This window comes from Xiphophorus maculatus, chromosome 1 (assembly GCF_002775205.1).
Source record: "Xiphophorus maculatus strain JP 163 A chromosome 1, X_maculatus-5.0-male, whole genome shotgun sequence".
In the NCBI taxonomy this organism is placed as follows: domain Eukaryota; kingdom Metazoa; phylum Chordata; class Actinopteri; order Cyprinodontiformes; family Poeciliidae; genus Xiphophorus; species Xiphophorus maculatus.
In genome coordinates, this window is record NC_036443.1 from 8,453,263 (window position 1) to 8,468,568 (window position 15,306).

At 37.5% G+C, this 15,306-nt stretch overlaps 1 protein-coding gene across 1 annotated transcript; it reads right to left on the reverse strand.

The window, feature by feature from the left end:
• Positions 1-602: 602 nt before the first annotated feature.
• LOC106699659 (excitatory amino acid transporter 3-like) lies at positions 603-11,621 on the reverse strand. The gene is made up of 13 exons (XM_014469173.2): positions 11,606-11,621; positions 10,788-10,928; positions 10,381-10,473; positions 10,164-10,275; positions 9,740-9,782; positions 9,594-9,656; positions 7,788-7,975; positions 7,573-7,680; positions 5,241-5,363; positions 4,955-5,149; positions 4,676-4,810; positions 3,903-4,007; positions 603-1,503 (listed from the first exon to the last, which is right to left on the reverse strand). Exons 1-13 carry the CDS (start codon positions 11,619-11,621, stop codon positions 1,383-1,385), a joined length of 1,443 nt encoding a protein of 480 aa, XP_014324659.2. The 3' UTR covers positions 603-1,382.
• Between the last annotated feature and the right edge of the window lie 3,685 nt (positions 11,622-15,306).

Below are 15,306 nucleotides of genomic sequence, written 5' to 3' on the forward strand. Positions count from 1 at the left end.
CAGCTTCCTCAAGAAGTCCAGTCTGCTCTGAACCTTCTCATAGGCGCGTCACTGTTGCATCTCCAGTCTTTTTCATTACACTTTCATATTCAATGAATTAGAATACTGAAAAGTTCAATTACCTAAGTGAAACACATTATATAGATTAATTATGCGCAGACTAAGTTTTTATTTCTGTTAATATATGATAATCCTTCTCTTGGCTAATGAAATCCTTCAGCTAATGACAACAGAAAACTTTAAATCATTTCATTTAGGATGAAATTAAGGAAGCAGAGTATTTCCATTCATTGTGGTGATTTGGGAGTCCAAAAGTATTTACGCTTTAAATTCAAAGTTTTGCTGCTATTCAAGATCATCCTATGCTCATAATAAACTTTTGTCACATTCATTTTCTGGGAGATTTTATAGATAAGAGAATTTATGGAAGAAACTGGATCATTTATCTCCTTTTTCATTAAGCCGATTATAAGTTTCTGTCCTCATCTAGTCTTTTGCCCTTTTATAAAGCTTCCTCTGCCGGTCAAAAGTTTGCTTCTCAGCCAACTCTTTAAAAAAAATTAATAATACAAAAAAAGACTCTCCTACAACAGCAGCAGAGTGACTGGCAATTTATTAAAATCAATTCTTCTCAAGAAATGATTTTATGTAATGTTCATGCATTCGTACATAAAAATGAAATGTATTTTCAATTCAATTGTTTTCAGTCTGACAGCAGTGAACATGTTCATGCAACGTTAAGGATTATATTCACAAAGTATTGCATCAGTCAAACTTTGTATATTGAGCATTGGTCATACACTCAAGTGAAATGCAAAGTTACAGAGGTTAAAAACAGAAAGATGAGCATTTAACTACTACAGACACACAGTGAAATGATCTGTATAACCAAATAAAGTAAAAGGTCAAAACCAGTTATTGGTAATAAAGCAGTGGGGATTCAGAAGTGGGAGAAAACCGATTATGGAAGACGGGGAACTGTGGCAGCTCATGAGTCAGGAAATGCTGGAGAAATATTTCTATCCTACTTGTAATCTACAAGTAGAAAGAACAAATTTATAAAAACAGAAAAGTCCATACATAGTAAACATTCAAAAGCATAAATAATAAAATCTAGTACAGCGAAGGTGAATTACCTTCAAACACATAACAATTAACAACTTAAAGATCAATAAATTTGGAATAGAGATCACTGAAAACTAGCAAAAACAGAAATAAAATGCAAACTAAATACAGATGAATAAACTGATATGGCACAATCTTATTAGCAATAATAACTATACGCAAACAAGGAAATGATCAGCTCAGACACCCCACGATGGTGACATCCCTATCCTGAGGTTTTAATGTATTGGTGCTAATATGGTGCTGAGATGATCCCCTCATTTGGGTGAAATGGATCCTGAGGAAGCGGAGGAGGAGCGAGAGGCGCTGAGCTGTTGGTCAGTCTCCAAACAGGTTAAGTCCAACTCGAGCTCACTGGTGGGACGAACCCTATCAATGCTAACATGTAAAATGGAAAACAGGGTAAATAACTCTGGTCAACAGCCAAAAAAATTGTCTGGGGTTTTTCAATTGTTTTAGGATCATTTTGATGAGCTGAATCCAAAAATCACATTGTTTGTTCTCAATCAGGTCGACTTTCTGAACTATGGATGCAACATGAGCGTCAGAATGCGTGACTTGTTCTCACATATTGATCAGACTCCTGAGAATCTGATCAACGAGTGATGAGCAGGAGGAGAGACTCCATCAGGACAGAAAAGAGACGGAGAATTTTGCACAATGCAGACGTAATGTTCAGTTCACATATACTTACCCTTATCAGTGTTTACTATTCAAGTTACAGAAATCTAAGTTTGTAACATTTAATTACCAGACTCTGTTAGAAAACAATTGTTTTTTTTCCCTCCTACAATTTTTTTTGGATGAGAAATATTAACGGAAATGAACTGATAACGTCACAGAAATGTAATCAATTCAGTCAGAGGATCAGATTTCTCTAAATTATATTAGAATAAAAACCTAATTATTCTAATTGAGAAAAATGGATGTCATTTTTGGATTCAGCGGTGCAAAAATAATCCTAATTCAGTTGAAAAAGATAGACAACTTCCAAAAGATATTTTTTTGTAACCCAGTGTAATGATCTGGACAAACTGTGACTAAAGTACCCTATATCAGTGAAAATGACTTATGACAATCATTGTTCAAGATTTATTTTCACTATAATTTGATCCAATATTTTATTAAACCTTTCAAAGAAAGATATTACAAACAGGAGACACCCTGAGGCATTTAGACCATTGTGATGTGTGTCTATGAGCGAATAGTACATAGACCACTAACAGCTCAGAAAGAGATTTGCACAATGTTGACCAAAGTATTCACTCATCTACCTTCACACACACATTTGTCTTATTCTCAGTGCAACGGATTAGACGTGAAGTGAGCAAACCGGTTAAATACTCATCCATGTTATGGACACTGCTTTGCTTTATTTGCACAATTCAACCTGTTCCTACGGGGAACAGGTTGAAATAAAAAAGAAATTCGTCGGTGTACTGAAGCATTAGGAGTTCCTTTCACTGAAGGAAACGGGCAGAGCAGAACTTCTGGTGAACGGTCCAAAAATAATGATTCCTACTCCGCCTTCCTGCCCAACTCAAACACTGCTGACATAGAAGAGCTGTTGTCCTGGCCACTGACAAACCCAGTTGTTAGGACGCCAAAGTGTATTGTCATTTTCATAGCAAAAATTTCATAGAGAAATGAGGAGCACCTTTTGCAGAGTAAATCATAAAAAGCGGGACTAAAAATACAAAAAAGGTTTTTAAATACAGAGAATGAATTCAATAATAAAAAAAACAATAGGATATTTACCCAGTTTGACTATGTAGAACAGCTCCTGCTACAGTTAGAATAGTCATTTGAAATATTTCTTTAGTTCAACAATAATCTGTGGTATTAAACACATTTACCAAGCCCGTTTGTTCGACCCTTTATTGTCCCACATCTTCTACTACAGTGGTTCCCAAAGACTTTCTGGGCTATCCCCCTATGGATTATAATGAAATCCCCCCCAAAAAAGAAAAAACGAATCAACTGGGCACACACATCGTTCAACCAGACATAAACCTAAACACATATTTTGTTTTCAAACTCCACTGAAGTTTATTTCACACTTCAGGTTGCAACAAAACTACAAACCATCTTTACAGTGAAACACTTTTGTGTAACTATTTTTTTTTCATTCATCCATACTGCTTCCCCCGCACTCCCTGCAATGGCACTGCGCCCACCCTAGGGGGCGCACCCCACATTTTGGGAACCACTGTTTTATTAGAAGGCAGAAGTTGAAATAGCTGTGTTGGATTTTTAATGTATCTTTTTTAAAATTTTGCCTGAGACAACAAGAATGGTACATTTCATTTAGTTTGCGGAAGGAGCAGCAAATAATTTAAAGCCATTGTAATTACTACATGGAGGATCTTCTTCTTTGCAGCCTGGCAGCTAGCTTATGTGAAAACGCTCAAAGCAGAAGTAAGGGACCAGGAGAAGCTTTTGGGAGAGGTGATTTGTATTCCAGAATGTAGGGAGGAAAGTCTTTGCTGCATCTTTTTTAAATTTGTTTTGTCTCTTTTGAAGCAGGATTTGAAACTCTAGACAACATGTCCACACTGGTCTAGAGTCCATTTTACGAAATGCAGTGACTGGATGTAGTGCACAGGTGGCATCCTATCATCTCAGAGCACCCTATTTGTTCAGTCTCAGTGCTGGATTTTATACACCTATAGCAGAGGAAGCGACTGGAACACCTGAAGTCAGTCATTTGGATCGGGATGCTTTTGGCAACACTATGTCTTTCCAAATAAACACATCATTTTAATGATTTAAATTACCTAGGTGGTTTGTCCAGGTCTTCCAGCTCATCATGGCACAGGAAATTGATGAGAACAACACCATAGCAGTCTCCCACTACATTCACCCCGGTCCTGACATGGTCTCTGAAGGGCACAGAAGAAGAAAACAAATATGCTGTTACTCAACTATGTTTTTCCTCAGAGATTTTCTTTCCCTCACTCTACCACAGCCAAATAATAATAATAATAATAATAAAAACTACAGGCAACACAGGTAGCCAGGGTAGAACAAAAATTCGAATCCAGGTGTAAAGACAACAAGGTATTACTGAGGTATTAAGAGGAGAAGAGGTATATAAATACTGGGAGATTGACTGCTGGAACAATTGAATGAGGCTGATGGCTAACGGGTTGCAGGTGTGAGGAGAGAGAGAATGGCAGCAAGGGGTGAGGGAGAGTAAATATGATAACTAAGAGAATGAATCTAAGAGCAACAAAGAATTACTAGACTCAAGGAATGAATAAACATAAACTGGAATTACTAAGAAAAATTAACTAAAGTAAAACAGAAAAGAGGCTGATATAATCAAAGAACGAGACAAAACTAGAGTAAAATCACCAAAACCCTAAAACAACTGAAAACAACCCAGTACCTGACGACATGCAAATTAAAAATCATGACCCGGCCAAAATCCCTTGCAAGTTTCATGATTGCAGATCAGCGTAACGCAATCTAGATTGATTACATGGTTTGATGATGAAAGTACGTTTTAAGCAAGAGTGGTTGACTCTGAGTTTCAAGTTGAACTCACAGAACCCATTCCACTACGACCAGCATGGCAGCATCCCTTGCAGGCAGACCCACAGCTGTCAGAATCAGGATAGTGGTCACAGCTCCTGATGCTGGGATCCCTGCAGCTCCAAATGTGACAATGGAACTAGTCAAGCTGCAAACCAAGCACAGTCTCTATCAGCATTTCTGTCTAAAGTACAACACACAACCATAATAAAGCCTTTCCGTGGAATTCAAATTCGTGGAAATTGAATTCCACGAAGTGCTGCTTCCTCGGCACTTCAAAAAAGCAGCTTACCCAATTGCAATTATCTGGCCAGCATCCAGCGTGATGTCATTCATTTGGGCAATAAAGACAGAAGCGATCACTTCGTAGACCGCAGTCCCATTCATATTAAGGCTGGTGAGAATGGGCAGCATGAGGCGGCAGAGTTTCCCATTGACCATCAGGTTCTCTTCACAGCATTGAAGGATGACAGGCAGACTGGCAGTGCTTTGGCAGAAAACACATCCTTTATTGGTGCACCGTTCGTACGAGGAAACTGGAAAAGTGTCACTCTTTGACAACAAACACAACATCTCACCTGGACGCAATGATAATTGCAGTCATCCAAGCCTTAGAGGTACTCCTTAAGATGACAAAGGGATTCTTTCTGACAAGCGTGAAGTAAACCATGGGAAGAATAAGTAAGGACTGGATTGCAAGCCTGGAAGAGACAATAGTCACGCTCAGTGTTGAAGACACGCAAAGCAAAAGTATTCACTGGCATTCCACAGTGACACTTTTATGCATTTTGTAATAATAATGATAAATAATAATTAATTTGGCTTAGAATACATTTTATATCTTGAGATCTCAAAGGGCACACAGTAAAACCACAGAGTTCAATGTATTTGGGGAGATTTTATATGATATTATAACTGAGAGGAGAAAACTTTCTCTTTTTCTCTCTCCCCTTTTATTCACATCAACACATTTGCGCTCTTTTATTTAGAAAAAAAATATTTTGAAAAGAAGAGGCGTGATGCGCGATCCTGTCACCTTGACGGTGACTTGGAATGAATTATCAGTTGCACTTTGGGAATGCAAGGCTGTGGAAAAAATAATGCTGAAATTGATGGCTCTTTTTTTAAAAAATAAAAGAGCGCAAGTGTGTTGATCTGAATAAAAGGAGAGAGAAAAAAGAAGGCTTTCTCTTCTGGGTTACAATATGCTAACACAATAGTGCATTGTTGTAAAGTGGAAAGAAAATAATGCCTGGTTGCACACAACAACATCTATCAAGATGTTTGTGTATTTGTTACCATCCTCCCTGAGTCCATACTTTAGATCAACTTATTGCTGCAGTTCCAGCTGCAGCCTGTTGGGTTATATCTCCACCAGCTTTACGTTTTCATAGAAACGTTTGGTACATTCTTCTCCGCAAAAAAGGACTAAGTCCAAAATGGATGTTGAGAGTGAAGACAAAGCTCCACAACTTGCCACAGATTATCAAACGGACTTAGGCCGGACTTTGACTAGGGCATTCTAACACATGAGTAAGCTTTGGTCCAAATTAGTGATCTCTAGTTCTCAAAGGCCTGCGTACCAGACTTTTAGATGTTTCCCTTGTCAAACAAACTTGAATGAAATAGCTTAACTGCATCACTAGCAGGCAATTAAGATCTACAGAGATCTGCTAATGAGCCAATATTGACATCCAAACATTAAAAAGTTTCAGGACAAAGGCCCTTGAGGAGTGGAGCTCGAGACAACTGATCTAAACCATTCCACGCTCTCTAGTTGTAGGCTTAGAGTCGTCGTGCTGAAAGGAGACGGACCTCGCCACAGTCTAAAGTGGTTTGCAGCCTCTAACAAATATTCTTCGAGGGTTGATCTTTATGAAGCTCAAACTCTGAGATGAGTCAAGTTTAGGTTTGTCTTTATTGAATGTCGTGTAATAAAAGAATAAACAAAGTTTTGTTCAAACAAAATAATTTGAAAACAAAAATAAACAGAACAAAAGAGGAACAGTAGTAAAGTATATTTACACATTCAAAGGAGTGGGTAGAAGTATGAACTTATTTTTACGCCCAGCCCTCTTACAGCTGTAGCATCATCCAATAAGTTACTATTCCTGTTAACTTGGTTTTAACAATCTTTCTTAGTATTTTCTAGTATTTTCTATATCCACATCTATAACTCTAACCCTCTTCCTCTTCCTCGTCTGAAAGCTTGGGTAAGTTTTAGAAACTAACCCTTCTTTAACCGAACTTTATCCCTGATCTGTCTGCTGAGTTTCTTGGTGTTCATGATGCTGTTTGTTCACTAATGTTCTCTAAAAAACACCCAAAAACCCTCTGAGGCCAAACAGAACGTCTGAAGGGAACTGCATGACCTGAATTGGGTGTTTGAAGATATCAGAATAAAGAGACTGGAAATAATTGTTTTCATAAGAACCGATCTTTGCAGTGTCTTCATCCTCTAAACAAAATGCATTAGCAGCGGTGGCATCAGTTTAGTAACAAAGTTGGTAACACTTTATTTGAAGGGGTGTGCATTAACATGACATAACAACGGTCATGAACATGGAGTCCTCATGAATATTTATGACTGTTGGTATGAAGTGTCATTTGGTAAATAAGGACACTTTTAATGCAAAGTTGACACTTTTAGTGAACTTTTAATGGAAAGTTTAATAGAATTTTGCATTAATAGGGTCATTATTGACCAAACAATGCAAAGTTTACACTTTTAATGGACTTTTACAGCAACCTTTAGTGCAACTTTGCATTAAAAGTTGCAAACATTCATAAAGATTCCTTCATGTTCATGACAGGTGTTATGTCATGTTTATGACGGCGTCATGACAGTCTTATGCACAACCCTTCAAATAAAGTGTTACCAAAAAAATAAAACAGAAAAAGTGGACATACCCCAGAGCAATCACAGCTGAAAGTTTTGCGAGTTTAATGACAGCGCCCCAGTCCTGAACATCCAACACGTTTTCTACGATCAGGAACAAAACTCCGATTGGCAAGTACCTGAAACAAACAAACAAAAAATACTGGACTAATTAAAGGAATGTTTTGTACATTATTAATGAATCTAATTTTGTGAAAGAGTGAAATGATATACTGTCTTATTTTACCACAGAATCCAGTTGAATATGATTTTTATTGCATCATTGAGGCTTTGAATGGCCTTCACAGTGCTTGTTGCCACCTGTCCCACCCTGTTTATCAAGATGCCGAAGGTGAAAGACCAGACGATCAGTCCTAACATGTTGGGTCCATCAACATAACTGCCCACCAGTTTCATCTCAGTGTCATTCTGCACCTAGAAACACAGAAATGATGGCTCTAATTCTCTAAGAGCAATATTGTAGGAATACAACACCTTGTTGGACAATGCATTTCACTTTTTCACAATAAGTCACATTAAAACCATTAACGTTGATGTACTTAATTAGCTTTTATTTTTATTTTTTTTTTGGAAACGACCAATTCACAGCATTGCATAATTGTGAAATATAAAGGAACAAATTAAACTGTAAAAAAAACAAAAACATTTACAGTACATAGAACCCAAATATTTCTTTGTGTATTTAGCTAAACTTTATGCTGTACCCTCTTCAGTAGCCCTGTACATCCAGGGATCCACGTCTGTGTTAATTTGCTTTTCTTTTGCAGCCCCGGCTCCAGAGGACTGGAGGGCATTCGCTCATTTTGAGAGGGGAGAGTAAGCGAGCTAGTACTTTAATATAAATACATAAATAAACATTTATGTTACCTTTCAAATAAGATAACCATGTTTATTAATAGAAAATTACACAATAAGGACGTAAATGCATAATCAATCTACCCCAGTCAGAGACGCAATAATAATATTACTCAAGTAACAGAAAGAAGTACAGAACAGTAAAACTACTCTTACAAAGTACCTTTTGCCCCAAAAGTTACTGATTATGTAACGTAGCCAGTAATACCTACTGTACTTTTGAACATAGAAAACAAAATTCCTATCAAGCTTAACGTAATATTTTGGCATTGGCATTATCCGCATCCAACAGCATTACTCAATTCAGTCGGTTAGCTTAGGGGGGGAAAAACTGTGCAAATAGTCTTTGCCTTTTGCTGGTTTGCTGCCATTATTCTAACACACGTGTCTCTGTACAGCAGCAGCATGTCTCCTTCACCACACAGCACATACACCTGGCGCGAGCATCTTAGGGCTCATGTTGCTTTTAAGGGGACTCAGAAAAACGCATTAAGACATGTTAGCACAGCCGACTCTGTGAGTGGGCAATGACCTCCAATCCCACCCATGCCATCAGGCCTGCTTCATAGGAAGACGGACGGCGCCAAAACCCAGACAATCTAGGATTAAAACTTGTTTCAGGGGTGCAGAAGACTTGAGAGTAGGAAAAATCTTCCCCTTGCAGCCGAACAGCCACTCTCGGTGAAAGCATAACCATCTGTTGGATCGTTCTAGGCAAATCCAGGCCTAAATACAATAGAAAATCAGTGGCAAGATGTAAGCAATGATGTTCCACCCACTGACCAAAAACATTACCGTAGGGTTAACTGTTCTTGTTGAAACCCATAGGTACAACGAGTGTTTGCATGGTTGCTTATGCTGTGTCCCAGTGTTCCCCTGTGATGTACTCCACCTCCCACCCAAAGGCCACTACAGGAAGGCACAACTGCCCCTCAGGTGGGCTGAAAGCAAACACCACCTCTCCTTTCTGGCTTTAATTTAGAAGAAATTTGAAGCCCTCCATCCTTTTTCCTCCACCTCAGAATCAAGTACTCTTTTGTGGTGGCCGACTACTTTAAACAAAACAGAATACTTTGAAGGTTGTGGTTGTAATGTGACAACATGTGAAAAACTGAAAGGTTATGGACTTTTGGAGAATTCACCAGAGTAAGAACAAAAATCAGAAGAAAATACTCACTACTGCTGGATGAAGGGGAGGGCCAGAATCTTCTCTTTTAACCTGAATAATCTCAGTCTTGTACTGGGAGAAAAACAGAAACTGTTGGGAAACTGTCCAAACCCGGAAAGTTACAGACTGAGCTGTGGTTCGGAATAAAAACATACCTGCTCATAGAAAGCCTGAATGAAGCTCTCTGGAAACATGTTCCTATGTGAGTCAAAGGAGAGTTGCAAAAAAAAAAAAAAAACTGAGCCAAATGTTAAAGAATATTATTTTCTTATCATCATTTCACATAGGTGAAAATAGTTTAAATTGTTATCTCAGATAATAAAAGTCAATAATCCTCTATGAAAAAAACTACAAGATGAACAAAATCACCTTCCTAAAAATAATGGCCTATCATATTTTGCCCAACGTAATTTTTCTCTTTGCCTAAATCATCTGTTGGCAATAGAGAGGTTGTGTTTCTTTGCCAGAATAACTTTTGGCAAAAATAAAAAAACATATTTAGACCAGTATTTTAGGAAGGTGACAATATGCGCAATATGCACAAAAGCAGAAATTGTGTCTAAATGTCTGTCCTCTTGCCTTAAAAGATCCATGAGGATCACATGAATGGAGAAGGTTGGTATTCCCTTATTGCTCTCCTGTGTTAGGTGTTCTCCCGCACCAGGCCGGATTGTGAGCACCAGAAACAGTCCTGCAACACAAAATCTCAGGCAGGATATCAAAAGCAATAACACAATGCAAACTACGACAGTCTTCATAAATCTTCATTAATAACTGCTAACCATAATAATGTTACCAAGAATTACGGCCAAAAGAGTGGTGCCACAGATGTAGGTTCCTGTGAACAAGGCTGTTTTTCTGGACATTTTGGTGTTTAATCCAGTCACTCCTGAGAAAAGAGAGCAGAACCAGAAGTCGGTGTGGTGCCTGAGGAATGAGCAAGACAACATGCCAGGGCATATGTGTCCTAACAATAGTCTAAATGTCTGAACTAATCTTCATCTTTTAAAACGTTTCAAAAGCACAGGAACTAAATGCTGTGAATGTGAAATTAGCTTAACGTCTAGATATAATATAATATAAAGGGTTTCGAGCAATATTTATACAGAATATCCACAAAAAGACGCGTGAGCATCCTTTAAATCTACCTCTATAACAATGATATGTTAATACTTCAAGTATCTAGATTCATATTTGGCTTGCCTGCAAGCACGCTTGTCACAATGAGGGGCACAGCGAACATCTGAAGCACGTTGAGAAGCATATCCCCTGGTATTCGGAGCCAATTCAGTTGATCTTCCCTTAAAAAAATCATAAACCTCAGCAGAAACCCAGTGCCTAAGCCTATGGAGGTGGAGGGGAATCACAAACATAATAGATATGAAGAAAAAAAAACACCAAGATGAACAAACAACCTTTGCTATGGTATACTTTGTAACAGTCATGAGAAATAAATGGGAGTGCTTTAATATAAATAGAAAATGATATCTATTGTAGATATTTTTTTTCGGAAATTCCTTTTCAGTTTATTGTCTATAGGTAACATAACCCTGACGCTGCATAAGTAAAACAGGAAATCTGGCATTTATTTCCTAAACATGTGTAAAATAATCACTGGCTACGTGTCGTTTACACAATGCATTCAATAACTGGAGGAAAAGGAGTGTAAGTTAGCAGATAAAACAAGGTTCAGTGTAATATGCAGCAGAACATGGCCTGCAGGTTCTATCAGTCAACGTCACGTTCAGTCAGCAGCCACTCTACTGCGCATCTTGTCTTCAGATTGCAGGCAAGACTCTAATTATTTAACCTATTTACAATTAGGCTGATGAAATAATTTACAACTCCCCACCAGCGCAGATCTCTTCGCCCGGCGCAACTCTCACACGCAGTTTTGCGCGCTCTGCAGTTGAAGGAGGTTCCACGCTTAGCTCACCATCTCTGTACCTCGCACTTCCTCCCGTGCAACCCACTGGATTTAAAAAAAAAAAGGTATTATTTCTGAAGCCTTAGTTTATCACCTGCCTTGATGGACATCTTCATTTACCCTCCATTTGTGACCAAACTAGAAAGATTTTTTATTTTGTCGTTTGCATTCTAAATATAAATCCCTTTAAAACATAAAAAAAAAATATTTGCTTTTATTTTATTTTGGGTAAAAAAAACTTAAATTTTAGGAAAACCCTATTCCGGTACCCTTATTGTTCTGTCTTTATTTAGAGGGTCTCGCATATGTCATTGAGAGCTGATGATGTTACCGTGAACAAAATCGCTAGAAATTAAAATCCGACTCGCCTGCATTTAATGCTTCCGGGTCGTTAACATGCGTCTCGTTCACTAATGTCAACTTTGCAGCATAACTTATTTTATCGCGCGATAAACGGATGTAATCCGCAGACTGATAAACATGCAAGCTGATGTTAAAACAGCAACATTAGTACGGGTAACCATGACAACCAGTCAGCGTTCAAAGGCCGGCCCGACTAGTTTTTGCAGTCAAGCTGCGCGCGCATCTGCTGTGTTTGCAAACAAATAATCCCTCTATTTAGAATATGTTCTAATAAGACTTGTTTATTTTCAAAAGTATCTTTCAAAAATAGCCTTTAAACAGGCTTTATGCCAACTATTATTATTATTATTATTATTATTATTATTATTATTATTATTATTATTAAAAAACATGTTTTTATTGGTTTGATGTACAAATGTTACATATTTTTGTTTTCATTAGTTAGAAAATTATTATCAAAGAAATTAAGGTTTGAAAACATTCATAAGCTTGTTAACTGAGTTACCAACATGAATGAACTTTTCAATAATCTCTTCGTTTATTGAACTTGACTTGAATGCATCCAACATCCTATATACATTTAAAAGCTGAACAATTTAGATGTGTGTCAGCCTAATTAGACAGTAGAAAAATAGTATGTTGGCATGGCGATAACACAATGGTTCATGATGAATCGACTGCAGAACAACTTCCTCAATCATTATCGGCTTCAGAGTTACTTTTATTGTCATTATGCAAGAAAGCACAGTGAAATTGAAAAAATAGCAACTCTCATAGGCAGTTCTAATAAATAAATAAGCATAGATTATATAGTAGATTATAGTAGAAAACTGCGACTTTATAAATGGTAACGATGGGATAAAAATCAACAACTTTCACAGTACTAAAAAAATGTTCAATAGATCAAATATTGAAAGGATCGCTGTCAAGAAAAAAACCTCTTATCTCCTTTATCAAACTAAGGAGCATAAAATTAGTATAGAAAATAACTTAATAACAATGCTAGTAATTTTAAAGAGAGATTTTTGAAAGGTATTTGGAAAAGTTAAATCTGATTACTTATATTGATAAAAGACAAGTAGGTTAAGTTAGAAACTTTTGAAGTCAATAAAATCATTATTATAAAAACAGGGTACATTTATTAACTGACAGCTAATATCTTACGAAGTAACATTTTTGTGGGGGGGGGGGGTTTCTCTCTCTCTCTTTTTTTTTTTTTTTTTACAATTTTTGTCAGCTGTGACTGACAAATCAGTTCATATTCAACCTTCAAATAGGATTATACTAACTTCAGTGTCCCAAAGGAAATTTGCCTTGGGTACAAATTCTGGCTCTTGCATCATCCAAATCCAAGACTTTACGCATAAAACCACTTCTATAATAAATCAATTAAAAGAGATATAAAGTATAAAAGAAGCATGTTAAAATCTTAAACACCATAACCTACAGTCACAATTAACTGTAGGTAAATTGGGCACCTGGGCAATTAGTTTACCTACAGGAAATTGTAGGTAAATTACCTACAGTAAACATTTTGTTTACCTAGAGTACCTTTCATGGCTGCGACTTCAGAGCATGCCTCTGAAGTGAGGCATACTGCTTGACCTTCACTAGCTTCATAGCTCTTTGCGTGAGACAAATGAGTTTGGCCTTCATTTGGACAGATGGGTTACCAGAGCTGAACCTAATGAAGGTCTGGTCTCTCTACAGCATGTTGAAAGAGCAGCATCACTTTCTGACTAACACAAAAAACCCCAACCTGCACAGAAAATGTAGTCGCTGCTGCGGACAGAGTTTATTGTCAGTGTGTATCCTAAGGTATTTGTAAGATTCCACCTGGGCAATTAGTTGATTATGGATGACCACTGGTGAGTGATCACCTATTGCCTTCGGGTCAAAAATAAGTTCCTGTGATCTTTAGATATTAAGAATTAGAAATTGTTACCACCGCCGCTGAAAACAGTTTTTAATCTGCTGTCGGTGGTGAAATGTGATGTGTCTGAAAAGAGGCAGAGAATAGCTGTGCCATCAGGAAATGTGAACATGTCGTTGTTTGGTGTGTTACAAAAACAGCTTCCTCCCTTCAGTTGTCAGAATGCTGAACTCGAGCTGCACTGAAACGCAGCTTAACTTCACCATTTCACCAAACATTTCGTTAGCATATTAGATGTCATATTTAAAATACGTTTTAACTCATTTCAGTTAAAAGCCCAGGTTAAGCACACGTGTTTAACCGCTAACCCCCGTCTCGTTATGCAGCAAAATATACTACTGAAATCAATACTCACCTAAGGCAACCGACAAGAGGCAAATGACCTGAAATATACCCTCCTCCATTGTTTTGTTTCACTGTGATTCAGGAAGCAGATGGGCCAGTCTATGGCAGCCGTTTCAGTTGCTGTTTGGTGTCCAATGCTGGGTAAGTCTCTATGGATACCTTGGCAACACAAATAACACACATAACTTATGACTGGTTTCAGTAATTTGATGTGCTTAAAGAGCCAATCATGCTACCATTGAGTCAATTTGATTAATCGGTTTTCCAGTGCACAGAAATATTTTTATTTAAAAACAGCGTTTAAGTAATTTAAAAAGGTTTTGGAAGATCTTGTTCATTTTGTCAACCAGTCCTTGGATTCCATGTTTTGGAAAATGCCTGGAAAAGAATTCCTGGTCTCCTTGGATACCTTGATTTTGGTTCAAACGCTAAACAAGGTTAATATTTATTTCAAATAAAACTAAAAAGACATTGTTTTTCTAATAATAGCACCACCTCACAAAACTCTTTATTTGATGGACTTTTTATTCATGAAACTGGGTATTTTGACCCAGTTTCTGAAAAAATATGTACCGATAGTTTTTCTTTTGCTTCTGATGATTCCACCAATGACTAGCCAGGAGTCTGGCTAAAAAAAAAAGCCAGAATGACTAGCCAGGAGTCTGGCTAGTCATTCTTGACAGCAAACCATCCTTCAAATCTCACATTAATAACCTCACCAGGTCCTACGTAATATGAACACCCTTCACTCACTCCTCTTCTACCCCCCCATACCTTGGTCACTCTGATCTTCCTGAAAAATCCCTTAATAAGCTCCACTTGGTTCTCTTCTGTGTTTTGTCTTTGTCTTAAATATTTTCATTTTAATGTGTACCTCCTTTTTTTCCTCATTTTATTTCATTGTATTTATTTTCTGGTTTTGTGGTGGTTTGTCCTCTAATTGAGTGTAAGTTTTCTCGTAGATCAATACCTGTCTTTGTTCGTCTGCAGTGTCTCATTTATATGCAGTAATTTGTAAATAAAAAAAAACCACATGTGTCTGACTCTCATGTTCACGTTACTTCCCGCTCACTTTGATCCTCTTCCTCCATCCACTTGTCTGTCCCCTCTGCCCGACTCAATACTCAAAAATTTGACCAAAATGCAAAACATCA

Excerpts from the sequence above, each read along its gene's own strand:
- LOC106699659 (XM_014469173.2), bottom strand. Across the intron at positions 10,276-10,380 it reads TCTTTTGGCCGTAATTCTTG|GACTGTTTCTGGTGCTCACA; the intron begins GTAACATTATTA and ends TTTGTGTTGCAG. Across the intron at positions 7,681-7,787 it reads ATATTCAACTGGATTCTGTG|GTACTTGCCAATCGGAGTTT; the intron begins GTAAAATAAGAC and ends TGTTTGTTTCAG.